At 45.1% G+C, this 26,997-nt stretch overlaps 2 protein-coding genes across 11 annotated transcripts in view; one reads left to right on the top strand and one right to left on the bottom strand.

Moving 5' to 3' along the window:
* Positions 1 to 15,251, top strand: part of TRPV3 (transient receptor potential cation channel subfamily V member 3) — a 32,358-nt gene extending 17,107 nt beyond the window's left edge. The window contains exons 8-19 of the mRNA XM_077919951.1: positions 3,159 to 3,299; positions 4,068 to 4,348; positions 5,270 to 5,446; positions 7,104 to 7,262; positions 8,621 to 8,722; positions 9,580 to 9,653; positions 10,392 to 10,557; positions 11,663 to 11,729; positions 12,437 to 12,708; positions 13,204 to 13,316; positions 13,850 to 13,920; positions 15,157 to 15,251. Of these exons, the coding sequence (XP_077776077.1) occupies positions 3,159 to 3,299; positions 4,068 to 4,348; positions 5,270 to 5,446; positions 7,104 to 7,262; positions 8,621 to 8,722; positions 9,580 to 9,653; positions 10,392 to 10,557; positions 11,663 to 11,729; positions 12,437 to 12,708; positions 13,204 to 13,316; positions 13,850 to 13,920; positions 15,157 to 15,251 (1,718 nt within the window). The remainder of the gene's footprint in view (positions 1 to 3,158; positions 3,300 to 4,067; positions 4,349 to 5,269; positions 5,447 to 7,103; positions 7,263 to 8,620; positions 8,723 to 9,579; positions 9,654 to 10,391; positions 10,558 to 11,662; positions 11,730 to 12,436; positions 12,709 to 13,203; positions 13,317 to 13,849; positions 13,921 to 15,156) is intronic.
* Positions 6,319 to 26,997, bottom strand: part of ASPA (aspartoacylase) — a 34,236-nt gene continuing 13,557 nt past the window's right edge. For 5 of the 10 annotated variants that reach the window (XM_077919949.1, XM_077919950.1, XM_077919941.1 and 2 more), the window contains exons 3-8: positions 25,423 to 25,618; positions 23,497 to 23,590; positions 22,550 to 22,657; positions 21,428 to 21,537; positions 18,435 to 20,478; positions 17,060 to 17,331 (exon numbers count right to left, since the gene is read on the bottom strand). In XM_077919949.1, coding sequence (XP_077776075.1) covers positions 20,281 to 20,478; positions 21,428 to 21,537; positions 22,550 to 22,657; positions 23,497 to 23,590; positions 25,423 to 25,618 — 706 coding nt within the window. In that variant the 3' untranslated portion in view covers positions 17,060 to 17,331; positions 18,435 to 20,280. Of the gene's footprint in view, positions 6,837 to 15,208; positions 16,441 to 16,567; positions 16,682 to 17,059; positions 17,332 to 18,434; positions 20,479 to 21,427; positions 21,538 to 22,549; positions 22,658 to 23,496; positions 23,591 to 25,422; positions 25,619 to 26,997 lie in introns of those variants that run through there. The other 5 variants (XM_077919946.1, XM_077919943.1, XM_077919944.1 and 2 more) reach the window with 5 other exon arrangements.

Here is a 26,997-nt window from a genome sequence, read left to right as displayed (position 1 = left end):
CTGCCTCCCACCGCCTTGGACTCTCGGATGAAACCGCGCTCCAAATTATGATCTATGAACTCCTTGAGTTCTTGCAGCTCGTCCTCTGACATGGAATACAGTCTCCCCTTAGGCAGCGCCGCCCCTGGCAGCAGGTCAATCTTGCAGTCATATGGCCTGTGAGGGGGTAGCCTGTCTGCCTCCTTCTCGCAGAAAACTTCCAAAAATTCTGCGTACTTGTGGGGAATCGCTTGCAGCGTGCCTAGCAGTAGCTGTGACTCCTCTTCCTCTCCTTCCTGCCTGGGCACGATGCAGTGTTCAGCACAAAAGGAAGAGCCGAAGGTCAGCTGCCTCTGGTACCAAGCCAGCGTTGGGCTGTGTTTGTCCAGCCAACTCATGCCCAACACAATGGGCGTGTCCGACAATTGAGTGACGTTGAAGCTGATGACTTCTTGGTGATTCCCAAGTCGCATCACCATCGGTGGCGTCTGCTGCACCACTTGCCCCCCTAGCAGCTCCCTGCCATCCACCGTGACCACCTGCAGGGGCAGTGTGGCCGGCAGCAACTGTATAGCATGCTGGTTGACAAAGTCCTGCCCCATAAAGTCCGCATTGCTGCCTGAGTCAATGGTGATTGGCACGTCCATGGTGATGCCATTGGGCAGCTGGAGCGACGCGGTGAGCCTCACCACTGGTTTGGGCGGGAGGGGGTTCACGGGCTGTAAAATCTCTGGGGACTGCATCATTAATACGTCTGGCTGGGCCCCAGTGCCTCTTCCTCCAGCCAGACAGCGTCGTTTCCCTGCTGTGGTTCTCCTTGCTGCGTTGCTGCAGTCGCCATTGCTGAGGCTGCAGTGAGCTTGTGGAGCCTCTGGGGACACTCTTTCGCCATATGCCCTGGCTCCTCACAGACGTAACACTTCCTGTTCCCTCTAGGAGGCTTCGCTTTCACTGCTGCTGGTGCTAGGGCTCTGGTTGCTGACTGAGCCCTGGCACCTCCAACCTCCATCGGTTCAGCTCCTCCCCCTGGCGGAGGCGTGGATTGCGTACGTGCTGCTTCTCTGGGAAAGAAGGAGGAGCCCCTGGCTGGTTCGCGCCCTCCACGCCCTTCGTCCCTGCTCCACGGACGTCCTTCCAGCCGTACCCCCACTGCCAGCGCCCTCTGCACGACCTCCTGGGTGGTCCGGGGTCTCTCCCCCCTCGCAATCTCATCTTTTACAGAGCTGTTTAGTCCCTCCCAGAAAAGGTCTCTTACAGGGGTCGCATCTCTGTCCCATTCTAGGGCACTGGCCAAGGCGAAAAAGCGGGCATGGTACTGCCGTACGCTGGCCCTTCCCTGCTTCAGTCCATGAATCTGTTGCCGAGCAAGATCCACGTCAATGCTTGATAAAAAACACGCATCCATCGCTTTAATAAAGGCATTCGCATTTTGGAGCGCCGGATCGTTATCCCTCCATAAATTGCGCAGCCATGCTCTGGCATCCCCATGCAAATAAGACATGATGAATCCCACTTTCTCTTGCTCATCTCTAAAATCTTTACTCAGCAGTTGCAGTGCACACAGTACGTCTGCTTTAAAATTGGGATACTGTTGCAGGTTCCCATCGAAGTGAGAGACCAGACCGCCTGTGCGTCTCCCCAACCCAATCCCCTCTGGTTTGGGTGTCTGTTGCCCTTGCTTCGTAAGCACTTCCAACCTGACCTGGAGATCCCTGTAGGCGGCAGCTGCGTCCTCCTCTCTCTTCCTGGATGCGAGAGCCTCGGCATTCAGCTGTGACACTGCTTCTCTGAGTTCCGCTATCTGCTGTTCAGCCGTCATGTCGGCTGCCGTTCGTGAGCTCACTAGTAGGCACCTGCTTCTCTCCTCTCCTCGAGGCTGTAGATGCCCACAATACGGCGGACGGAGCTTACTGTCAGGGTTGCTTCAAGATCCTAGCTCACAGAGGATCACGCTAGCCAACGGTCATTAAGTAAAAGTCTTTATTGAGTTACAGTTTCCATTCTCAAGCTGCTGCGTGCAACCCTACGTCTAGTAGCTAGATCGGCGAAGCTCCGTCTGAATCTCCGCCCCTCGTACACCAACTTAATATCCTAGCCCTGCTCCACCTTTTCCGCCTGACTGTTCTTCTCTGGGTCCCTCTGCCCCCCTGGGTCTCTTCCTTCCGGGATTCTTCGGACGCTGACCCCCCGGACTCTCCTGTCTCCTTGCGCCGGGCTTTAGGACCCGGCTCTCTTTCCGGGCTGCCTACTGCGCCTCCTTCCTGTGCATTTGAACTTGGCGCGCGCGCCCAACCTTCCACCTTCCGTCTAACCGTTTCTTCGCTCCCAGATGGAGGTGTGGCCACCCCTGACTCGTGCCCTCCCTCCTGCTGTGAGCTGCCAGCGCTTGCCCCCTGGCTCCTTTCCTCTTCCCTGTTCTCTGGCGGTGACGCTGGACCCGATCTCCAACTGCTCTCCTCTGATTCCCCTCTGGCTCTATCTCCCTGGGGTGCCCCCCTAAACTCCCCCCTTGCCTTGGCCACTGGTGCTCCTTTCTGTGAATCCTCCGACTCACTGGAGAGACTCGGAGATCTCGGGTCGTCGTCATCGCTCATCCTTTCTTCTGCCTCCTCCCCTTCGCTCTCTGTTTCCTCCCTTGCCCTTGCCTCTGCTCCTGAACCCCTGACACATTCTGTTAAGTGATGGGAGGAGGGAACGGATCAGGTTTATAAATACTCGAAAAGATGTTTCCAATCTGCAAAGCAAGTGCAAATGCCGTTTTAGCAGAAACAAGACTAAATATCAGTGGGTAGGATGCTAGGGTGACAAATTATGGAATTGCAGAATGAGAATCACAGAATTGTAAGTTGGAAGGGGCCCAAAGGATCGCCTAGTCCAGGGGTAGTCAACCTTTTTATACCTACCGCCCACTAATGCATCTTTCTTGGTGGTAAAATTTATTTACCGCCCACCAGTGCTTGACGGAAGGAGGATTCAGCTTGTGCCGTAGAACCCCCTAGTGCCCACCTGGAAACCTGAAAGGCTCAGCAGTGGGTGGTAGGGACCAGGTTGACAACCCCTGATCTAGTCCAAGTTCCTGCAATGCCCACGGCTACCCCTGGGTGGGCTTGAACCACCAACCTTCTGGTTCGCAACCAGACACACTGGCCCATTGGTACATGTGTTTCTTTGTTCTGCAGGACAGACAGCTTTAAACATTGCCATTGAGAGACGGCAGTATGACATTACTCAGACCCTGATCGAGAAAGGAGCGGATGTGAACGCCCATGCACAAGGCATCTTCTTCAATCCTAAACACAAGCACGAAGGCTTTTATTTTGGTAAGCGAATGCAGGAGGCCAGCTGATGCAATGATGCCATGGGAGCAGGGGTGGATTAATCTGTTTTTGTTTTCTCTCAATTTACCAGCTTCACAATCTTTAGTTCATTTCTCAACATTTCTCCTAAATAATTGCAAATTTTGAAAAGTCCTCGGGAAAATTCATCCGCACCTTTAGTGCAAATTTCTCCTAAGATACACAAACTAGTGTGCAGTTTTGCCTGGTATCCACATGTTTTGATGTTTGCATCAGGAGGACCCCCATGTCCTCTTCTCCACATACAGATGGAGAAATTTGCTTCAGCTTGCAGCCAAATGCATACCTAGCCCACCAGCACTTTTTGAAGCAACATGTGAGTTGAAGCACACCTATCCTTTGAAATTTGCAATTCTCTGAATTTTGCAATGCAGATTGCCAACCAAACAATGTATGCAAAAGCTCATATATCTTAGGGGAAAGTGTGTGTTAAAATGCAATTGTTAGTAAAAACAGCATAAAAACTCTGCATGAAATTGCTTGTAAAAATGTGTGTCAGGCAAAAGGCTACACACAAAAGTGTGTATATTAGGAGAAATTTGCACCGAAAGGCTGCTAAATTCTCACAATGACTCTATAAAAAATGAATAAATCACAATCTGGTGTGGAAATGTGAAGCATTGGAAAAATGAGAAACTGAGAACTGCCCCTCTGAAACTGTACATCCCTAATACAATTAAATTAAAAATATAAAGAGCAACAAACAACTACAATGATGCATTATTTCCTCAGGAGAGACACCCCTGGCGTTAGCTGCCTGCACAAACCAGCCAGACATTGTCGAGCTATTAATGAACAACAGCAAGACGGACATCACTTCCCAAGATTCGAGGGGGAACAATATACTCCATGCCTTGGTGACAGTCGCAGAAGACTTTAAGACGCAAAATGACTTTGTGAGGAAGATGTACGACGCCATCCTCTTGAAAAGCAGAAACCGGGATTTGGAGACGATGAAGAATAAGGACGGTTTGACGCCTCTACAGCTAGCTGCGAAAACTGGGAAGCTGGAGGTAAGCCTGACTTGGGAAGCGAAGGAGGAAAAAGGAGACCCTGGCAGGTGGCATCTTATGAAATGCTGGAAATATGGGGATTTTTTTTGGGTAGACCAGGAAAACCTGTGGTCCTCCAGATGGATTCCATTAGCCCCTGCAGGTATGGCCAGTGGTCAGGAATGATGGAGTCCAGCAACATCTGGAGGTCCAGTGGTCAGGAACCTCAGGCACAGGGCCCAAATGTGGCCCACTGTCTGGCCCTCGTAACCCTTTCCAGGCCACACCATTACCAGCGCTGCTCCACGCCCTCCATGAATGCTTTTGTCTGGAACATGTCCCTAAACTGCAATAAAGTCTCTTGCTTGCTTGCAAACAGGATGAGGAGATATGTGGAGTGTGTTTTCTGGGGTGTGTGTGTGTGTGTGTGTGTGTGTGTGTGTGTGTGTGTGTTGTATGACTGGAATATAGCACATCTATTGCTTTGCCCATTTTTGCCTCTCGTTCCTGCCTTCTACTGGCATGCGGCCCTCAGAAGGTTGCCTGCAACACAATGTGGCCTTCAGGCCGCTGTAGATTCTGCAGCCATTTTGGACTTCACTGGGTAGGAGCAACAGGAAGAGAGCCAAGTTTAGTTTTCATTTGGTTGCAACAACAGAGGGAGCTGGTACAGCAATATGCTAGTTGTGCAATGTCTGTGGGAGCTTAGCAGCCACTGCCAGACTTAATGAATGCGGTAAGAGCACAGTATGCAAGATTAGATCTGAGCCAGATCTCATAACTTAGTCCCATCAGTTGTTTCCCAGAAAATGGTAGACTGCCTCTGAATGTGGAGGTATCACATAGCCATCTGGACTAATGGTTGATTATGATTTATTTATTTATTTTTTATTAGTCAGTGGACTTTTAACTTGCTCACATATCTCCGTTTTGGTCCATTAGATTCTGAAATACATTCTCAGCAGAGAAATCAGAGACAAGCCAAACAGAAGCCTTTCCAGGAAATTTACTGACTGGGCTTACGGACCTGTGCAATCTTCCCTGTATGACTTGACAGAACTGGACACCACCTCGGAGAACTCCTTGCTGGATATTATTGTCTACAATACAAATATTGGGGTAAGTTCGTGCACCCTTAAAAAAAAAAGTGTAGCTTTAGGAATCCTACATACCAACAGTGTGTTCAATTTTCCAAGCGTCAATCTATATTTAGCCCAAACGGCAGAATCTATGCAAAAGAGGATGGTAACATCAAACGTGGGGCAGGGAGGAGCTCCAAGCTTTGCAGAAAAACACTTTTTTTTTGGAGGGGGGGGGATCCTGCAAGGGAGAGAGAAACTCAAAATTAGCCAAACAACAACTGGACGTGCCCATTTGCCATGGAATCCTGAGCATCTGCTAGGGCTGTGACTGTGGCAGGTGCAAGGATGGCGCTGTGGGTTAAACCACAGAGCCTAGGACTTGCCGATCAGAAGGTCAGCGGTTCGAATCCCCACGATGGGGTGAGCTCCCGTTGCTTGGTCCCTGCTCCTTGGTCCCTGCTCCTGCCAACCTAGCAGTTTGAAAGCACACCAGTGCAAGTAGATAAATAGGTACCGCTCCAGTGGGAAGGTAAACGGTGTTTCCGTGCGCTGCTCTAGTTCGCCAGAGTTATGCTGGCCACATGACCTGGAAGCTGTACGCTGGCTCCCTCAGCCAATAAAGCGTGATGAGCACCGCAACCCCAGAGTTGGCCACGACTGGACCTAATGGTCAGGGGTCCCTTTACCTTTACTATCCTGCAAGGGAGAGAGAAACTCAAAAATAGCCCAACAACAACTGGACGTGCCCATTTGCCATGGAATCCTGAGCATCTGCTAGGGCTGTGACTGTGGCAGGGGCAAGGATAGAAAATGGATAGTGGATGGAATGGAGTACCCCAGAATGGACACTGCTGACTGGCTGGCTGGATTCTTGCAAAGTGGTGTTTTGTGTGTGTGTGTGTGTGTGTGTGTGTGTGTGTGTGTGTGGTATTACATAGAACAATACAATTAAAACAAATCTCTGTGTCACACACACACACACACACACACACACGTCCAAACACTTCTAACTAGAGCTCACACTTGCTTTTACTATGCCTGGAAAAGTTCTACATAAATAAAAAAAACCAGCCTTTCCTATTCATTCACCAACATAGGTTGTTTCTAGAACACATCAGCATTAGCCATCCTCAGAGTAGACCCATTGGAATTGATGGACATGACTAATTTAGGTCGCTTAATTTTAATGGGACTGCTCTGAGTGGTCCTTAGCTGGATACAGCCCACAGCATTAACCCACCATCATATATCACATTGTTAAAATTAAGCCCGTCCTTAAGGCCTGCAGACACCTGGGTTCAAATCTTCACCCAGCACACCGGCTGACCTTGGGCCAGTCACAGTCTTTCAGCTTAATCTGCCTCACAAATCAGGTGTGAGCGCAAAATGATGGGGAAGCGGGAAACATGTATGGCGTCTTTGAGCTCCTAGGGAGGAAAAACAACATATAAAAGAAAGGAATAGCTATAATAAAATAGGCTCCCCATTAGTTAATCAACTAAGGCATTAGTTGATTAATCTACCCATTGAACGCTTTCAGTTCTCCTGCTCCAGGCAAGGCTCTGCTGGGATTAACTGCTTGTATAACCGCAGGCTTGACATCTTCCACCGTCTGTTTCCAAGAGCTCATTATTTTATTCTCTATCTGGTCACGATGACCCCCTGGGGGGACTGACTCCTCTTGTCTTCTGCAGAATCGCCATGAAATGTTGGCATTGGAACCTCTGCATTCCCTGTTGCGCATGAAGTGGAAAAGGTTTGCCAGACACGTGTTCTTCGTCTCCTGCTGTTTATACTTCATCTACAATGTGTTGCTGACGTTGATCTCCTACTACAGGCCTCAAGCAGAAATGGTAAGGTGTCCCTCCCCTCCAAAAAAATGCCCCACATTTTGATTTGTAAAATATGTAGCTGTTAAATATGCAGTGATGGTCACCAACTTGGATGGCTTTAAAAGAGGGTTAGATAAATTCATAGAGCAGAAAGCTATGTATCAATGGCTACTAGCCACAATGGCAACCTTCCATCTCCATTGCTAGAGGCAGTAAATGCCTTTGAATGCATCACAAGTGGGGAGAGTTGCTCATGTGGCAACTGGTTGGCCACTGTGAGAGCAGGATGCTGGAGTGGATTGGGTCCTCTTTGGCCTGATGTAGCAGCCAGACCCTTCCAATGTTCTGAAAGCTTTGAGTGAAGATTTCACACCTCAGCGCTATACATTTTTTATGGGCCAGCACCTGCCCTCCAATTCCTTGAAAGTTTTCTTCTTCTGCGAAAAATGCTTTTTTGTTTTTCTGCCTCATTCACAGGGCACTTTAGCTTGTATTTATATTGTTGTGTGCAGGGTTACTGTTGTTGCTATTTATGAATTGCCTTGTGCAGATGTCGCAAGGTGATATACAAAACACAACAAAAACAGCTAAAAAACCAACAGAACATGAATTAAAAAACTAGTAGCCACCCATGGCAGAAACGTTTCCATTCAGTGTTGAGGTTGGAATAAAAATGTTCTCAGTTGTTTCTGGAAAGTGCAGGTGTGGACACCCGTCATATCTCGATGGGGATGCTGTTCCGCAGAACAGGGGCAGCCAAAAAGCTCTGCTCTGAGTGATCTGTGCAGTGGGCTTCCAAGATCTTTGAAACCTGAAGGAGAAACTCTCCTGCTGGCTGGTGGTTGGGTGGCGCCATGTACGCCTCCTTCCGGCAACTCCTGCAGCCAAGCTGGTGCCCAAAGTCTTGCTCCGCTTTCCTTTGGACCACATCAGTGAGGCTGAGAGTGGGCTCTTATTCTGTGGGCAGCCCAGGACCTCCACACACACTGCCCAGGCTTGTGCCTCGGGAAGGTCGCTTTGGTGCTGCTAACACAGCAGTTTGACTTCACTCCCAGAGGTGTACTTCATTGTCTCTTGAGACAGACAGATGCCAACAACATAAATAAAGGGGATTAGGTTGCGCTTACTTCATCATTGTAAGGGGGAGTCATGTATGCTTTCCTTTCCATTAAGTGTTTCTCCAGCACTCTGAAGCCTCCCCAGATGCCCACACTTCCTGGTCTGAAAAGGCGCCATTACCACTTTCCCTGTCCCAACTTCATCACATCATATGCACCGCAACTTGTTGGAAAACTGAAAATTGGGATGTTAAATAATGGATATAGATTCAGTCCAGGGATCATTCTGAATTTTTCTCTGGCCTCTTGTCTTGTTTTCAGGCTCCACCATATCCTCTGAGTTTGACTGATGACCTCAGCTGGCTCCAGCTGACTGGACAAGTGACAGTGATGCTGGGGGCCATATTTATAGCAATTAAAGAGGTGAGATTCAATTGTTGTTGTTGTTTGCTTTTTAATGTAAAATCAAAAGTACAAACAATCAATCAAAATGATGAAACATAGGAGCAGTACAGAGGTTGTATTTTCCATATATATATATTAAAATAAAAGCAGCAAAACACACCATGATAGCCAAATCGTGTAGTTTGGGGGAAGAGTTTTGTACATCTGGATCTGACACTTCAGAAATTAAATCCAATGTTAAAATATTCCAGGTCCTCTTTATCCTTAGAATTGCATAATTTGTGAGTTATTTTCTCTGCAATAGTCAGAGTCCACATATTCTTGTGCCACAAGAGCTCTATGTCCTGTAGTGTCTTCAATATCTGGGTCAAATAAGTTGTTATGAAACTTTCAATGCTCTCTCATTCAGTCCAACCCAAGACATTTTGCTGCCTGATGCAGAGCTCAAAGGGCACACTTCCTCCTTTAGGACCAACACTTTAAGTAGTCTTGCTGCCCCATTCAGGCTGTGATCCTTAGCTGCCTGCCCAGAAGTACACCCTGCTGAACTTAATGAGATTTACTTCTGAATATATATGTACAGGGCTGTGCTAATTCTTGCCTTCATCTGTTAGGTTGTAGTGCAACTGGGGCCGGCCCTACTATTGTCTTTGTAAGCTGCTGTGTGTTTGTGTCAGTTTTATAGATACATCCTAAAAGTAAAATGAATGGTTTTGGGAAGAGACACCTGTGGCCCTCGAGATGTTGCTAAGCTACAACTCTCATTGCTCCTCGCTGCTCCTTATGCCTGTAACTGATGCATTGGTCCATCCCTAGTCACTGCTTTGTGTGTATGTGTGTTTTGTTAATCTAATCCTGGCTATTTCTACCTGCAGAGCGTAGCTATCTTCCTGCTCAGGCCTTCAGATCTCCAATCAATCCTATCTGACGCTTGGTTCCATTTCGCATTGTAAGTCATGCATAAGAATGTAAACGATTACAGCTCTGAAATAACATCCAGTCTTTCTCCGCTAAGTGGCTCATGGGCAATGCCTCTCTTTAACTCTGCCCTTAGCTCTTTTCTAATCTCTCTGCCAGCTCTTGATGTGATTTAGACATATAAATGTATATGCCATTTAAGGTCAAATGTGTTCCTGGTGCCAGAGTGGCTTTTAAGATGCTTAATACAAGCATCTTAAAAGGCTGTGCTGTAATTATGAATGGGAGAGAAATTCGATTGTTTGCCTTGAAAGACCGTCCTACCTAATTCACGTTTTCTGATACAATATGCAAACTGAAGCACAGCCACCCTCTGAAATCCTCACTCCTCCAGACTTCCCAATGCAGTTCATTTGCAAAAATACAAATACTAGGGAAAAAATGGGCAGAAAAAAGCATGTGTTGGAGAAAATAATTTACAAATACGCATTATATTTTTTTTTGGGGGGGGGGGTTGTATGCAAAAGCATCTATTTCAGGAAATACGCCCTAAAATGCAGATGGATTTCCATGTGGACTTTACAAAATAATAATCACAGCGTAGAAATGCAGAGAATTAATTTTAGAATGGAAAATTAGAAACTGAAATTGACAAATGCCCCCCATCCTTAGTAGTTGTAACATACCCACGTTAAGAAAGTCTCTACCTGATTCTTAATTGTCCAGTTTTCCTCAGAGATGCAACTTTTCCCCTGTTGTGTCTTGACAGTTTTATACAAGCAGTCTTGGTTGTCTTCTCTGTCTGCTTGTACTTCTTCTCCTACAAAGAACACCTTGCGTGCCTCGTCTTGGCCATGTCCTTAGGGTGGGCCAACATGCTGTATTTCACCCGGGGTCTGCAGTCCATGGGAATCTATAGTGTGATGATCCAGCAGGCAAGTATGCACTTCCAAGTTCCATTCGATACTTGATGGTGGCTGTCTGTCCACCATCTCCAGCACCCTGGTCTCAGAAGTGCTCGTCCTTCAGAAGGGCAGCTCCATTGCTGCATGAGCTGCTGCATGTCCTTATTGTTACTTTTTGTTTTAAGGAACTTGGCTATAACCTTGGCTCTTCTAATGCCCATTTCCCCTTCTTTTGAAACAAAGCGGCCTGTCTTTGAGGGAAGCGCAAGAGCAGCTCCTGCTCTGCATGCAGGAGTTCAGTCCCTGGCATCTCCAGGCAGGATGGGGAAAGATTCCCTGCCTGAAACCATGGAGAGCCACATTTGATAACACAGAGATAGATGATGGCTATGCTGTGCCTCTGTTGGGCTTGTTGATCAGAAAGTCGGCAGTTTGAATCCGTGCCATGGGTTGAGCTCCCGTTGCTCTGTCCCAGCTCCTGCCAACCTAGCAATTCGAAAGCATACTAACACAAGCAGATAAATAGGTACCACAGTGGTGGGAAGGTAAATGGTGTTTCTGTGTGCTCTGGCAGTCATCACGGTGCCCCGTCGTGCCAGAAGCGGTTTAGTCATGCTGGCCACAGGACCTGGAAAGCTGTCTGCGGACAAACACTGGCCTCCTTGGCCTGAAGCGAGATGAGCGCCACACACCATAGTTGCCTTTGACTGGACTTAACTGTCCAGGGGTCCTTTACCTGCAATTGGAAGGAGGCGGGAGAGCTCTTGTGCCCGGGTCCTGCTTGCTGGTTTCCCACAGGTATTCTCTGGGTGGCCACTGTGAGAACAGGATGCTGGACTAGTTGGGCCATGGGCCTGATTCAGCAGGCTCTTCTTATATTCTTATGGAGCAATGGTCTGATTCGGCATAAGGATCTCTGAAGCACATCTTAATGCAGACAAATTGAGAGAGACAGTTTTGTCTTCACAATGTATCAGCATCCAGTAAAAGTGCTTTTGGGGTCAGCTTTCCAAATGCATATAGACTGAACACACTGATGCTGATAACTTGGACTACTGAAAGAGGTAGAGCGGTAAAATGGAGAATTTTGAGGTTCCAATTAACATGCCATTGTGTTTTCCTTTTCCTTTTATAGGTCATCTTGCATGACGTGATAAAGTTTCTAGTGGTGTACATTGTATTTTTGCTTGGATTCGGTGTAGGTAAGCAGAATTTGATGGTTACTATAGGAGGGTGGCAGTATCTTAAAAACATTTTGCATAGCTGGAATGGTGAGCTATCTAATCTTTGCTGGACTAAGCCTGCAGAGCTCATGGCCCGCCTAGGTAAACACAGCCCTGCTCTGCCCAACAAAGCATTCAGTGGAATGTGTAAGCTTGCATCCTCCTACACCAATCCAAATTGGACCAGTATATGATTTGGATCTTCCACATGGCAGTTCATGCGGCTAAGTTTTGTGTCATTTCCACAGAAAATCATTCTAACACTCTGCCCCATATTATTTCTCCATTGAACCCAGATGTACCAATTCTGCAGAAAATGCAGCAAGTAAAAAAAACCAAAAAATCACCCTGTGGAAATGGTAGATTCAAATTAAATGGGGGGAGGGGGGTTATGGGATGGGATTTTAATGGGGACAACATTGTGTGGATGGTGAACAAAACTTCTGTGGATGAGCAGCATCATGTCTCCAATAGACTGCAATGTGGAAGCTTCCCCCCAACATTTTCTTCTGAATATGGGGTAAGATAAATGCAAGGATTGTGGAGTCTTTGGGGAGCTTGTCAACCATTCTTGACCCTGTTAAGAACTCCTTGTAAACTTCCAGAGAAGTGCACAGGAACACAGAAGACAATCTATAAATATACAGTATTAAAGGTGCCCTTCTCTCTTTCTCTCTCAAACACAGCCCTTGCTGCCTTGATAGACGATTGTCCTGAAAACAGTAAGTGCAGTAACTTCAGCACTTTAGGGAATGTCGAGATCGAACTCTTCAAACTCACTTTAGGCCTCGGTGACCTGGAGATCCACGAGGATGCAAAATACCCCATTCTGTTTCTGCTGCTCCGCATCTCCTTCGTCATCTTGACCTTCGTTCTCCTCCTTAACATGTTGATCGCGTTGATGGGGGAGACAGTGGAAGATATATCCAAGGAGAGTGAACATATCTGGAGGCTTCAGGTTGGTTTTCCCATTACCACTGGGGGGGGGAAACATATCCTTCCAGCCCAAATCTGAACCATGCCTGTAAACAGAATGTCAGCTGACAGCGCCAATCAGCTGATCGGCACAGCTAGTTAGTCCCCTCGCCTTAGCATGGGTGATCTCAGTGGGGCTCGTTGTCAGTCCTCGACTAGCTAATTAGTGGGTTCTGTTTGCAAAGGAACAATCAAGTGTTCACTTCAAGCTCCAAATCCTTTTTGCAGTCATGTATGATATCTGGTGTGGGGAATGCAGACGTTGTTTGGAGAAAACAGGCCAAAACAGGCCCATGCTGGGCCTAATGTGGGTTCCCGTACCTGCTGTAGACCAAGAGTGAGCACACCTTATGTTTGTAGGATCTTTTTTTTCTTTATTCTTTTTGACTAGAAGTATGAAATCCACCCACCGATAGGCATTCTTAAAAGGTTTTTTTTTTTTTACATTATCTGCTAACATTTTTCTTGTTACCACCAGAGGGCAAGAACTATTGTGGAAACAGAAAAGATCCTTCCAAAATTCCTGAGGAGAAAATTCCAGCTTGGAGAATGGTGCAAAGTGGCAGAGAATGACACCAGGTTATGTTTAAGGTAAATCAGATGTTCAGAAATGGATGAAGCTGCTCTGTTTTGATAACTGTGTCCTATTAGAGAGAGAAATGAACAAGCTCTACATAGCATGTTTAAGGGATCTGATAGTTTCCAAGCTGCTCTTTTAACTGTGCTGCCACTACATCAAGGCTTCTAGTTGTGGTGGCTACTGATTGTCCACTGATATCCCAAAGGGAAAAATCAAATACGTCCATCCTCTACAAACTTCCAAAAGTGAAACTATGCTCTGAACCAGTGGTGGGCAATCTGTGGCACTTCAGATGTTGTTGGACTCAAACTCTCAGCAGTCAGCATCCCCAATGGTTAGGGATAATGGAAGCTGTAGTCAAGCAACGTATGGAGGGCCACAGGTTAGCTGCCCCTGCTCAAAACATGGCATTACTTTTTCATATACTGATTAAGTGTGCATCGATTAAATGAATACTGAGCCCTGATTAAAAATCTGAAAACATGAAGTGTTTCTGTCATGGTGTAAAAGATGAATCATTATAATGCGTGAATTCTCTAACTAGGATTAATGAAGTCAAATGGACTGAATGGAAAACACATGTTGCATTCATCAATGAAGACCCAGGTCCAACAGGTAAGATACATTTATAATTTTTGGAGTAATATATTTTTTTAAAAGCTTTGTGGCCTTTTTGTCCTGTGTGTCCACACACACTCTAATCTAGAGGAAGGAACCTCGGGACCAGGGACTGGCTGAACTGTAGCCCTCTCTGGCCCTTGGGTCTCTCCTCAGCCCACACTCCTCACTGAGTCCTGTGTTCTTGATGTGTGATAATGCCTTACTTGCCTGCATGGGGGATGGAGAGATGTATGGGCTTATGTATTAAACCTCTGACATTTGCACAACTGGAGTGTAGCCTCCCATCCAAGGAAAAGAGTCACATTTGTTGATCCACCCAGTTTTTCCTCTGGCTCCACCCACCATAGGGATGCCTATGAAGGATTGTGAGTCTTGGTCTGAAGAAAGTTGCCTACCCTTTGATCTAGACCAGAAGTGGTTCACTAGCTGGGGTGGGGCTGCTGTTGCTTACTAGGAGAGGCCAGGTGGTCGGTTCCAGTCCTACTGGGCCCAGGTTACAAGCCTTTAACAAACTGGGTCCAGGATACCTCAAGGGCCACTCAATCACATACATATATGTGTCCTGATCACTGAGGTCTTCGGGGGGGGGGGGGAGTCACTGTTAGTTGTCCCCCAGGGCTCAGATGCACAGATTGTATCCACCAGGAGCCATGGTTTCAAATTGTGGGCCAATTTTACAGAACTTCCTTCCAGCTGAGGTCAGACAGGCCCACTCCCTGTTAAACGGCTAGAGCCAACTGAAGATATTTTCATTCTGGTAGGCATGTTCAGTGATTTTATAGTTTTAACTGAGTTAATATTCCTTGTGCTGTATTTTTGCAAACTGCTTAGAGACTATTGTAGTTAAGTGGTATATAATTTGTTTAAATAAGTAATAAATAGTGCAAATGCTCTGGTGTAGCAAATCCAGTGCTCCTAGCTAGTATGTTTGCATGACATCAGCCTCCTTGCCCATCCCCTATTGGTAAGCAACAGCAACCTATCAGACAGGAAGCTAGCATAGAAGCTCCACCCTACCCAGTGCACTGCTTCTGGTGTAGACAATGCCAACCAATATGTGTCAATGATCTCTGACTAAGAATAAAGCAGCTTCCCAAGCCCACTGTGCACACAGAAGATGGATCACAGCCTCAATGAATAAGTGGGGCATGTGCTGTTGTTTATTTACGAAAGGTTTTTAAATGAATGTACTGGTGAGGTGGGGAAACAATTTTGACTATTTTTCTTTAGATTACAGCAGAATGCATGACGCATCAAGGAGTAATAGCAAGACCACTCTGAATACGTATGAAGAAATTTATGATTTGCCAGAAACATCTGTGTAACGAAAGAACACAAGAAGAGTCTACTGCATCAGGCCAATGGCCCATCCCAAGTCCAGCATCCTGTTCTCAGAGTCGCCAATCAGATGCCCCAATAGGAACCCCATAGAGCTGCACACTGGACTATATAAGACTATCTAGACTCCTAGCATAATGATAGGGGTGTGGGCAGGAAAGACTTCTGCTGTTACTGCTGCTATTCCTCACACAGTCCAGCTTTCACTTCCAGAGGTTGCCTGAACTGGTTTCTTGTGGAAATGATATGCATTACTGCTGACAGAAAAGCAAAGTCCTGGAAGGGGAAATATGGGCAACGACATGGAAAAGAAAGAGCAACTGGTCCAAATGGTACGGTGAAATAAGATTTTGAGATAGCCCACTTGTGTGAAGGTCCATCTGCGTAAGTTCAAGGAATGATTATTCGGTTGGGCCTCTGCACTCCAAATGGTAATATATTCCATGGACTGAAGGCATTTAAATATTTGGTTAGGATGCCACAAATGTTGCTTCTGTGCTTTGACCAACTGCGTAGCTGGAAACAGAGTGCCTTTTCACAACTGCTGGCCCTCCATCTCCAAAACCAACAACTAACTTTTCACAACTCTGCTTTGAAAGTGTGCCAAATGAAACCTCAGGTCTATAAATATTTTAAAGACAGCTCTTTGTCAAAATGTTCTCTTAAAGCTTGGCAATATGTGATACAGAATCTCTCTTTTGCCTTTTTGAAGGGTGCTGTTTGTTTGTTTGTTTGTTTGTTTGTTTGTTTGTTTGTTTGTTTTACTTCCTATGAAATCTTGAGACTGTTGGTTGTACTATGAGCAGGGGTGGGCAAACATCAGATTTATGGGATCTACTTCTATTTTTACTAGAGTCCCTTGGGATCTATTGTCTGTTTTTTATTAGATCCTTGAGATCCACCAACTAGAGCCGGGTGCAAAAGACATATGCTTAAAAGAATACTGAACCTAGAAGCATTTTTTGGTCAGTAGAATGGAACAGAGTTATGCATGAAAACCCACTCTTGGTTACCTCTATGCTCTCTTCATTTCAGCAGTATAAATTAAGGGCGGTGCAGGGAGTCATTTTGTTGCTGCTATTGTTGCTGGGAGCTGGAAATCCTTGCCAATCTACTGCAAATGGCCCTGAGATGTACTAGTAGATCGCTGTCTACCTTCTTCCATCCACCTCTCTACTAGGAAACAATGAAGAAATTATGACACACAAAATGCATTTCAGATTTGAAGTGAAACCACAGTATGAAATCTTCAGCACTAACCATTCTGAGAGCGGTTATTCTCTCAGACCCTTCCTGGGCTCACCTGGGTACCTGCTTGCCCGGGTGCCAGAAGACAGTACTGCAGAGGGAATGGATGGGAGGAGCCACCTCACCTCCTGACTTTAATGGGAGATTCAAAAAGGTGGCCAATCTTATCCTGCGAAAGGAAGATGAGCACAAATCCAAAGGGAATATTTTATATGTGTTTATGGTGTATATGTACAGTATTTATATCCAGTCATTCCTGCAGAATGTGCCTTAATCCTCATGGATCCTTACTGAAGAATGTTCTTGTTTTATGTTCTTGTGAAATTATGAATGATGGTTTGCATGCTAACAAGATGTGTATGCACACATACACAGAGACACTGGTGCAGCAATAGCCCAGTATATTTTTCCGAAGACTATTCTAAGGGCGTGTCTTTATGGCCGTTGTACCCTTTTGCTTCCCAATCAGCACTTTAGAGCCAAATGGCCATTTGAAATAAGTCTTCCAAAGAACAAAAAAAGGAGGAAAAAGATAGGAACTATAATATGGTGCCATTGTTATGCTGAATGTTATGACCTTTATTTAAATATTTGTTGTTATTCAATGTTTTTAAGAAAAAGATATTTATTGTGAATAAGAGAAATAAAATGGATACTTTTATAAGCATTTGATTCTCATTCATGTTTTGTTTAGTTGTTCCACAAATCACATTAGCACCAATAAATAGCAATCAAAGAACAATGGGAGCACATTATATAGAGCTTATAACCCACCTATTCTTAGCAGCCAGAACCCTCATAGCTAGACACTGGAGAGAACTGTCAGGAGCAGTGGCGTAGCGTGGGGGGTGCCAGGGGTGCCGGCCGCACCGGGCGCAACATTTTGGGGGGCGCGTTTGGCCGGCCCCCCTCGAGGAAGCAGGAACCTCTCCAAGGCGCAGCGCGCCGTCGGTGGAGGAAAAGAGCCGCGCAGCAGCAGCAGCAGCAGCAGCAAAGCCGGGAGGAGGAGGAGGTGGAGCGAGCCTGCTAATTGCTTGCTGGGAATTACCGTAATTTTCGCTCCAAAACACACACTTTTTTGCTCCTAGAAAGGAAGGGAAAATGCCTGTGCGTGTTACAGAGCGAATGCACTCATGCTTGCTTTACAGCCAGGAGGAGGGGGTGGAGCTGAGGAGGAGGGAGGGAAGGAGAGCCATGCCAGCAAAGCGGGCAGCAGCCGCTTACACGCGAGGAGGGACAGACGGGAGCCATAGCGAGCCGGAAAAAGCGCTGCGTAGCCAGCAACAGCTGCTGCAGCCTCAGCTAGCAACGCTCTCTAAACGGAGCAATGAGGCTGCAGAGGGACGGCAGGGCACAGGAGGGCTCTGAGCCACAAGCGCAGTGAAAACCAGTAAAAAAGTTTTTTAAAAGGCTGCTGGGGACAGGAGGGCACGGGATGAGGGAGAGGGGGAAATTACAATTCTCCCAGCGTCTCAGCTGATCCGCTGAGCAGGACTTGGGTTGCAGGGGATTCACCATTAGCTGTGTAAAGCAGCAAAGAGGGAGAGAAGGAGCAAAGCGGGAGTGGAAAGGAGCTGCTTACACTGCTGTAAGTGGCTGCTGTCCGGTTGGCTCCTTTAAAGCAACAGTGCTCTTTCCCTCCCCCCTCCCCGCTCAGCTCTCCGAAAAGCTCCTTCTCCACCCACCCCATGCGAGCTCCTTTTCCCCTTAGACCCCCCTCCTGCATTATTAGCCACATCCTTCTCCACCCACCCCACGCGTGTTCCTTGTCCCCTTAGCAGTGGCGTAGCGTGGGGGGTGCAGGGGGGGCGGCTGTACTGGGCGCAACATCTGGGGGTTAGGGTTAGGGGGCGCAAATCCACGGGTTAGGGGGCGCAAATTACTTGCCTTGCCCCGGGTGCTGACAACCCACGCTACGCCACTGGTCAGGAGTAAACATGGACCAATACACTGAAACTGATACTGGAACAAATAGAAGAGGGCGCCTTCACCCCAGTATGGCTCCACTTTCATAGCCCAACAAGGCAGCAACAAGAATCCACTGACAGCATACGAATCAATCTGGCGTACCTGACCCAACAAGCCCTCCCCTCCCAAATGCAAATAAATAGCATGCGCGCGCATATATATATATATGCTAAGCACAGAAGGTACCATGGAACCAGTTCATTGTGCCCTTGGGCCCACATTTTTATTTCTCACAATGCCATTATGAGAAATGTAAACAACAGCTCCAAACTGTCCACTGCTATTTCTGCTGCTTGATCTTACCACCACTGCTAGGTAAGCCTGCCATGGGTCTATTAAGATAGAAGGGGGCGTGTTCAGGCCTGAAGCCATTGCTGCATAGATAGACCCCTGTTCCATTTTATTAACCCCAAACTTTAGAAAACATTTTTTTAAAAAACAGAATGTTGGACTTACCGCTATAAGTACCTTTTCTGCAATGGATAGAGGGGATCCTCGGTTGAGTTGTCCCTCAAGAGTACAAGTATCCCCTCCTCCACAGCAGAAAAATATTGGAATAATTTATTTATATATCCCCGGGGCTACCACTCTGATAAAAATCTAAACACACACACGCACAGACATATGCTGGGGAGATCATCCTCATGACCCAAATGTTTTGGCTCATAAATCCACTCTCACTGGAAACCTTTCCCCAACTCCAGTTCCAGATTAACTTCCCTAAATAATATTCAGATATGACTCTATTAAGAATGCTACTCTGAAGCCGCCATGCCCATTTCTCCGTGCTTCTCTGCTGCTTAATGTTAATGTAGTAGCCAGTGCATTTTGGTGCATTTTGCTACTAACCATGGCAGGCAGGATTTCAAGAGGTGAATCTTGTAGGCTAAACCAGCCTCATATAACTAGTATGCAAGCTTAGCCTAAGCCACTTCCCCTCAACTTAGAAAACCAAGCCTTTTGTTCTATTCAGTCTACATGTGAATTTGGTGTGCGAGGAGCTCTGAGCTGCTCCTTCCAGCCACATGGCTTTAACCAGCCTATTTTGTTTCAGACAAGAATGAAGTCTGAAACTAATGTTATCCTACACCAATAGTTTAGGAACTTTTACCATTTTGTAACCAAGCAATGTTTTACTGCCTGTGCAACTTTTTCTGGCTGCTGTATGGAAAAGCACATGAATCTGACATTTGCAGAGTTTTGTAAGTAATCCATTTTATAGCTTACTAAACGTGTGGTCTACCTGTGTGCTAGAGAAGTGGAATACTTTGGAAAGAACCATTAAAAGTGGTATACTTTGGGATTCACTAGAAATGACACATTTTAAAGGTTTTACAGCCTTTATCTCCACACTTTCCTTTGTTGCATGTTTTGCTATGTTAAATCTCTGTTGGGGTTCTCTCACCAAAGGGTGCTTGCCCCCAAACTGTGGTACTCCTTACTCAGTAATGGCCTTGAAATATCTCCATGTTCAGCTTCTTGGGGCATAACACATTAAATACAAAACATATATCTCTGTTATTAAAAAGTGCCATTAATTTAAAAAAATATTTAGCACTTGGTATTTATTAAAAAATACTAAAATACATTCATACTAACAATGCTTCTGAATGTTGCTTGATCATATTGCCTTCAAAGTGCTTATTCCTTAAAAAAATATTCCTTACCATTAAATATTAAAGTCTCTGTTTGAGTTACAGCCTACAAGTTCTGGCCGTCTTGAGTTAGAAAGATCAAATGCATCTGTAATTGGGTTTCATCCTAAGATTTGAAAAAGTTAAATGAAAAATTATTCAAGTTCTAAGAGACACATGCTCTGATCCCTTCTGCACTCAATTTTTCTATTTCAGTTTTTACAAAAGCTTGTTGCTTTTCATAATAAGCAGCTTCATTCACAAAGGCTGGATATACTACCACGTCTCCTTCGTATGAGATTGTCTTTCCTTCAAGAGTTAAAAACATAGGGTCACCAGGGTTGAGAGGCTGCCAGTCTTGATCCTTGTGGGACAGGAGGAAACAAGAAGATAAAAACACAGTATTTTTAATTACTGCCTATCTTGTTAGCCTTCATTTATACTGGGGTTGGAAACCTCTTGCCCCTAGGCCGATATTGGCCTGCCAAGGTGTATTTTCTGTTTGGCCACTTCCCCAAACCATGCTCACTTGTCCATCAGCTGATGTCACCCAGCTTAATTCTATGTTGGCTGCACCTGCCAGTGAACTTGCATGCTCATCTAATCTCTTCCTCATGAGCAGGACTGAAGTCTCCATTCATCAGCTGATGAGCAGGGGGTTAAATTCTGCTTGGTTCTGCTTTGTCATGATGACATCATGACCTGTGGGTAGGAAGAGCAATCCACTTCACCAGTGCAGCCCCCCCCCCTCCCAGGAAGAGCACTGGTGAAGTGGATTGCTCTTCCTACCCACAGGTCATGGTGGGTCATGATGTCAGATAGTCATCTGACAGGTGGGTGACCCTGGCAATCTCTTAAAGTTCAGATAAAGATCTGACCTGCCAGGCCAAAAGTGTTCCCCCACCCCTGATATATATTTACATCTAGCAGGCAACCATAAACTATAGTTAACAGTGGAAAACTAATGGATAAGGGAATTTGGGGGGGAGTAGGGGGGAGGGAGAAAGCCTGCAAGGCCCTTGCTGTCTTTCAATGAGGATTATATCCAGAGCAGGCCCTAGCAAGGCCCACGGGCTCTCATGTTTGTTTCCAGTGAGCAAGATTTGTGCATGAAATGAATGTGAGACTCAAGAATCAGCCATATGGGAGCTGTTTCAAGACAGTCACACACTCATTCCATATGGAAGTGAATCATGGTCCTTTAGTAACTTTCCTGTTAACAAAGGGGAATTTGTACACCAGATTCTGACATTGCTGTTGTTCAAGGGCAGGGCAGCGGACTATATATCTGAAGAGAAATGGCATGTGTTTACCTGCAGGTTAGGGTGAATGACAGCCATGATCTCATTATTTTTCTTTCTTGGATAATCTACTTTCTCCATTATTTTGTAAACTTCAATAGTACACCGAGGGAATTCTTTTCCTAGGGAGAAAAAAAGAGCAACGTCTCCAAGTATTATGTCAAACAGCTCTTAGTATTTTTTTTGAAAGAAACTGAATCTAAGGAATCTTTTTATTGACAATGTTTGAAGTCATTAAGATGGTAGCTATCTGTATCTTGTTAATATCATAATTAGATCTGGTCACAGGAAAATGTTTTTCTATAGATCGTCTCACTTCAGAAGATTGGGTTACTGAAAGATGACCCAGTTATGCAGTGATGCATGAAAGTCGGATCTAAATTTTATCTGAACAGCGAAAATCAGGGACCTTAATCACAATATACAATGCATAAAATATATTCTGCAGATGATAGAATTTAGTAAAATGCTTCCTTTTGTCAGCATCTTATGAAGTTTAGTAATTATATTTCTCAGGTGCCATCAGATCATACCTTCAGAGATAACAATAGTAGCTATTGTCAGTTGCTATTATTGTATCTGTGAAGGAATTTTTCAAATGAAATATTATTTTGTACTGTATAGTATTGTGGCATTGATGCTGTGTAGGTACACAATAAAAGCCTGCTTAAAATTGTGGATATATTTATTTAGGCCCAGGTATATGGGAAAGGATGTGTGGGATTTAGTCTTCAGTACAGCTTTAAGAAGATTCTCTTGTTAAGTCATCACTGTGAATTCAGGTGGTGAGTGTTGAAAGACTTGGAGCCAAAGAAAGTGTCACTGAGAACCATTTCACCAAGAATGTAGAACTACAGTGCCTATTTTTACAAAACTGCAAGGGTCAACCCCCACATCACCAAGTAGCTGAATTCAGGTTAGTCACATAATGCTGAGTATTACTTGAAAAAGAAAAAAGGAAGTGGGATGGAGTGGAGTATGCTGGAAGAAGGCATGGCTGGAATCTTGAACAGAAGCGCTCCTGTTAGGAGGGACACTGCAAAAATCTGTTGCATGTCCCTCTTGTGATTGTTGTTTCCCACCAGCACATTAGCAAACTACTTGATGCTTGCTTAATACTGACAACTGCTATACCTGCATTGAACATTTGCACAAAGTCAAGGCCATGCTTGATGATCCTCCGCATTTTGTCCAAAATGTCAGCCCTGAGAACTCCTTGGGGCTGAGGACCCACTTCAATGCCTGCATAAAAAGTGAAGGATATATCAGCTCCCCCTTCCTCTTTAGCACTATCCGACTGGCATTATACCCTTTCCCCCCACATTTTTTTGTTTCAATTACTGTATACATTCCCAGTTATTTAAAATTTTCCTTCATGCATTGCACACATTTTTTGTTTGTCCAAATGGGGAAAGCAGTTGCACAGTTTAGGGACCCAGGTGCTTGCCAAGCGTACCTCCATGCAGAGTCTGTTCCCCAGGAGAGAAGCAACCATGGCTGTGACTGCTGTTACCACAATGGGAGTGGTGGACAGAGGTCAGCATCCAAATTCTATCCTCCAGGCAGAACATATCCAGTTCTTTCCACCCTACTTCACAGGGCTTATTTTGCACACCCCTGACCATATCCATTGTCCTCCTCTAAACTTATCCCAATATTGTCTTATATCTTTCTTAAAGCGTGGCACTAAAAATTTGGTCACCTCTGCACCCTACACTTGAAGCACTCTTATACCACTTTGACAGCCACGCAGGGTCTTGGGAACTGTGGTTTGCTCAGGGTGTTGAGAATTGTGAAGCTACATGAAATCAGTATGCTTAGAAATCTACAGCTCCCAGGAATTATTTTAGGTAAGCTACAAGTTTTAAAGTGCTACAAGAGTACTTTAATGCAGGGTGTGGATGTGGATACTTTGAATTTGGCCCTCAGGTGTGGTTGCCAAAAGCAGATGGGCGTTGCTGAAAATAACTAACTTGTATGACTCAATGAATCATAACTTAGGTACCAGCCTATCTGGGAACACAATTGCATATATTTCAATTCTCTGAGGACTGGGTAAAGCTTATAATGTTCATATTTACCAACAGGATGTTTTGCTATAGACCGGGTCGTTGCATATTTCAGGTTGGGATGCTCAATGAGGAAAACAGGGCAGCCTTCTGGAGCCAAAGCATCCTGTGGAAAATATTTGTTTAAATATTGTACTTGTCCAAACATTAATGCTGAGTTAACAGAAGGCCACTGGTGCAAAAGTTGGCTTATGCATTGTCTTCAACTGTTGTCTCATATTGAGCTGTCTTAAAATAAGTAGGCCATCTTTAGAAAAAGTACAAAGCAGTGTTTGTTGGTGCTCTTTCTCTTAGATCACACAAAGTATGCTTCACTGAATTCTGTTTTGTGCTAATATAAGTGAACATGATTCCAGCATTAAATTATCAATGAGAGAAAATTAATGTAGCAGTGCTCAAGAGGACCAAGCATTAAGCTGCCTTTAGGGCAGTTTCCTATCCCACATCCTTTCAACTCTGATTTAGGTTTTCTTACAGGAAAAAACAACAACAACAACCAGGATATTTGTAGCTTAGCTATATGACAGTCTTCACATACTGGCCCAGTTTGCATGTCACATTAAACTGTTGTTTTAAACAAGCAATGTTTTATTGCAAATGAGCAGTACAATTGAGCACACTGCTCAAATGTTCCTGCAGTGTTCTCCTCCACCACTCCTGCAGGGGAAGTAACATTTAAATGTCTTATGTGTGGTGAATAAAAAACAACACAGAGCTCAGCTCTTCATCAAATCACCTTAAACCAGATCCATAATCACCTTATTGTGTTTTTTTAAAAACTAATTGTTACTTGTTCCACTCATCTGTCTTACTTATGTCAAGTTAACTTTGTGAGTGTTGGGTAGAGGAGAGGAATTTGCTATAGAGAAACCACACACAGAGACACACCCTGCCATCTCCAAATGGTGCTGAGCTCAACAACCTGGCTCTTTGGTGCCAGAGTGAGCTACACAGTTCACACATAAGAACATAAGAAAAGCCTGCTGGATCAGTCCAGTGGTCCATCTAGTCCACCATTCTGTTCTCAGAGTGGTCAACCAGATGGCCACTAGAGGAAACCCACAAGCAGGATTTGAGCACAAGAGCACTCTCCTCTCCTTCCAGCAACTGGTATTCAGGAGCATTCCTGCCTCCAGCTGTGGCACGTGAAGGAAAAGATTATGGCATTGACATGTTAAAGTAGAAGAAATGTGCACTAAATGCTGATGAATTTCAATGCAGGCTTTAATAAAAATGCAAACTGATATGGAAATATGGAGAACTGAACTTAAGATTGGAAAAATGAGAAACTGAAATTGGCAGATTCACTCATCCCTATTTACAACCAAATATTAAAAGCAACAATTAACAGCAAAATTTAGTCAGCAGTATACAGCAAAATAAAATATTTTTTAGAATTATTTTTTTCTGGTCAGTTAGCAATGCTCAGCCACATACACCTGTGCCCCTCCCTTGGCCCTGGAATGATGTAGAAGAGCTAATTCAGGAATTAAACAGAAGGACTTGCTGGCCACAGACTGGCTGACAATAGCTGTGATTCCAGTGCTGGAAGCAGATGCAAGTTATAGGGCATGGAATTATATTATGGTTCCCTCCCCCCATCTTCACGCTATGCCATATTAGAGGGAGGGCTGTAGCTCAGTAGTTGAGTGTCTGCCTTGCAGAGGGTTGGACTAGTTGACCCGTGGGGTACTTTCCAACTCTACAAGTCTATGATTCTAAGCCCCTGGCTCAATCCCCAGCATCTCCAGATAGGGCTCCCTGAAACCCTGGAAAGCCACTGCCAGTCAGTGTAGACAATACTGAGCAAGATGGGCCAATGGTATGACTCAGTATAAGGCAACTTCCTATGTCCCTATGATCTCTGGGAATTTGGTGCTGGTTCTATAATACTCCGAATTCAGCACAGTTAACTCATGTGGGATTAGAACTTTTTACCTTTATATAGCGACACATCTGAATTGTGAAATGATCCCTGGAGTTTTCCAGTATGATGGTGCCACCCATGTTAGCTGTTGTGTTGTGCAGGTCAAAGATAAGGTCATAGGCTTCATGGCTACCTTTTGGACCAAATATGCAGTTTATTTCTTGAGCCCTTCTCACTTCGTACGGAGTGTTGTCTGCAAGCTGTTCGCTGTTGATAAAAAGTGCACACAAATAAAAAATCACTTAGCCATTTGCTCCTTTTGCAATTAAAGAAAAGAAAAATAACTAACTCTTCATTTATCTGGCACAGGATACTTATTCTTCCATTTGTATGTGTTTCTTTAATGTCAGAATTGGTGGCCATCAGCAATTTGCACGTGTGTTTGTCTCCTTCATTACTGACAGCAGCGTCTGGCCTACAATGACTAATACTGGTAATTGCTTAAGAACATAGGCAGCTATTGGAATTTTGTAATCCTTCTTCACACTACAACAGAGAGCTGCCCTATCTGTATTTAAACAGAGTCGTATTTTTACTTTTGGCAATGTGCAGTGGCTGCCTGTGTGCAGTGACATTCTGAACAGTCCCATGAAGCTAGATTGCCCAGGAAGTTCATTTCAGGACACATGGGGAAAAATGACACTGGGAGCTCAGATGAATAGCAGCACTTTAATTTAACACACGCACAGCAATGCTGGCACTGATTCTCATTAAACCTTTATGCTGGCAGTTTAGCTTCCTGTGAAATTAGCATTTTTAAAAGGATGAAAAAGCTAAATAATGCACATCAGTCTTAATTTGGTTGTTCCCTATCTATGCAATGTGATTGTACCCAAGGGATTCAAAGGTTTCTTTCACTGGTTCGCTTTCACACAAGCCCTAAATGCTTGCAGGAGGTGGTTGGTTGAGCCATGCTAGCAAGCCACCCCTTTTAATGCTGGCATAACCCCAACAACCACATTTTCAACTGAAGGGATTCTTATGCATGTACAGGTTTGCACATAAACAGAAACCTTGTGCAATCAGGGTTCGAGAACATGTGCATGTCCCTATGAACATACAGCTGCTTACAAGTAGGAGCCCATTCTATGTATTGATCTGATTGCATGGATTTTGGGGCATGGGTACCTAAGATTGGGGACATGGCTTGCTGATATACTCCACCATCTCAATGTGATACATTTATGAAGGCTGCCTAAGATTCATTTCAAATTAGGAGTGTTCGAAGGCAGTGGGCAATGCTTGTTTTCCTTTGAATGACAGGTATACACACACGTGAACTGCCTCGTTACACAGTGCTTTGGAAAACTCAAGTTTCAAAAAGGCATTATTCATCTGGCAGGATGGCTGCTTGAGAAATGCACAGCCAAAGAACCCTTGAGTGCCCGCCTGGAGTCTTCTCACCCAACCTCAGGGATGTTTCTTGCAGACATAACCGCTTCAACCCTGTGGACTTATGAAAACAGGATTTCTACGTGTGCTGCTGCTCTGGATGTGGAAGACTCCAGCGGGATAGAAACCTCACCCTGCGACTGTCAGTCAGTCAACCTTTTATTCGACCGTCAGTCAGGGGGAAAAAAAATACA

This window comes from Podarcis muralis, chromosome 15 (assembly GCF_964188315.1).
Source record: "Podarcis muralis chromosome 15, rPodMur119.hap1.1, whole genome shotgun sequence".
In the NCBI taxonomy this organism is placed as follows: Eukaryota; Metazoa; Chordata; class Lepidosauria; order Squamata; family Lacertidae; genus Podarcis; species Podarcis muralis.
The sequence above is the reverse complement of the archived record's forward strand: the minus strand, read 5'-3'. Positions and strand labels throughout refer to the sequence as shown.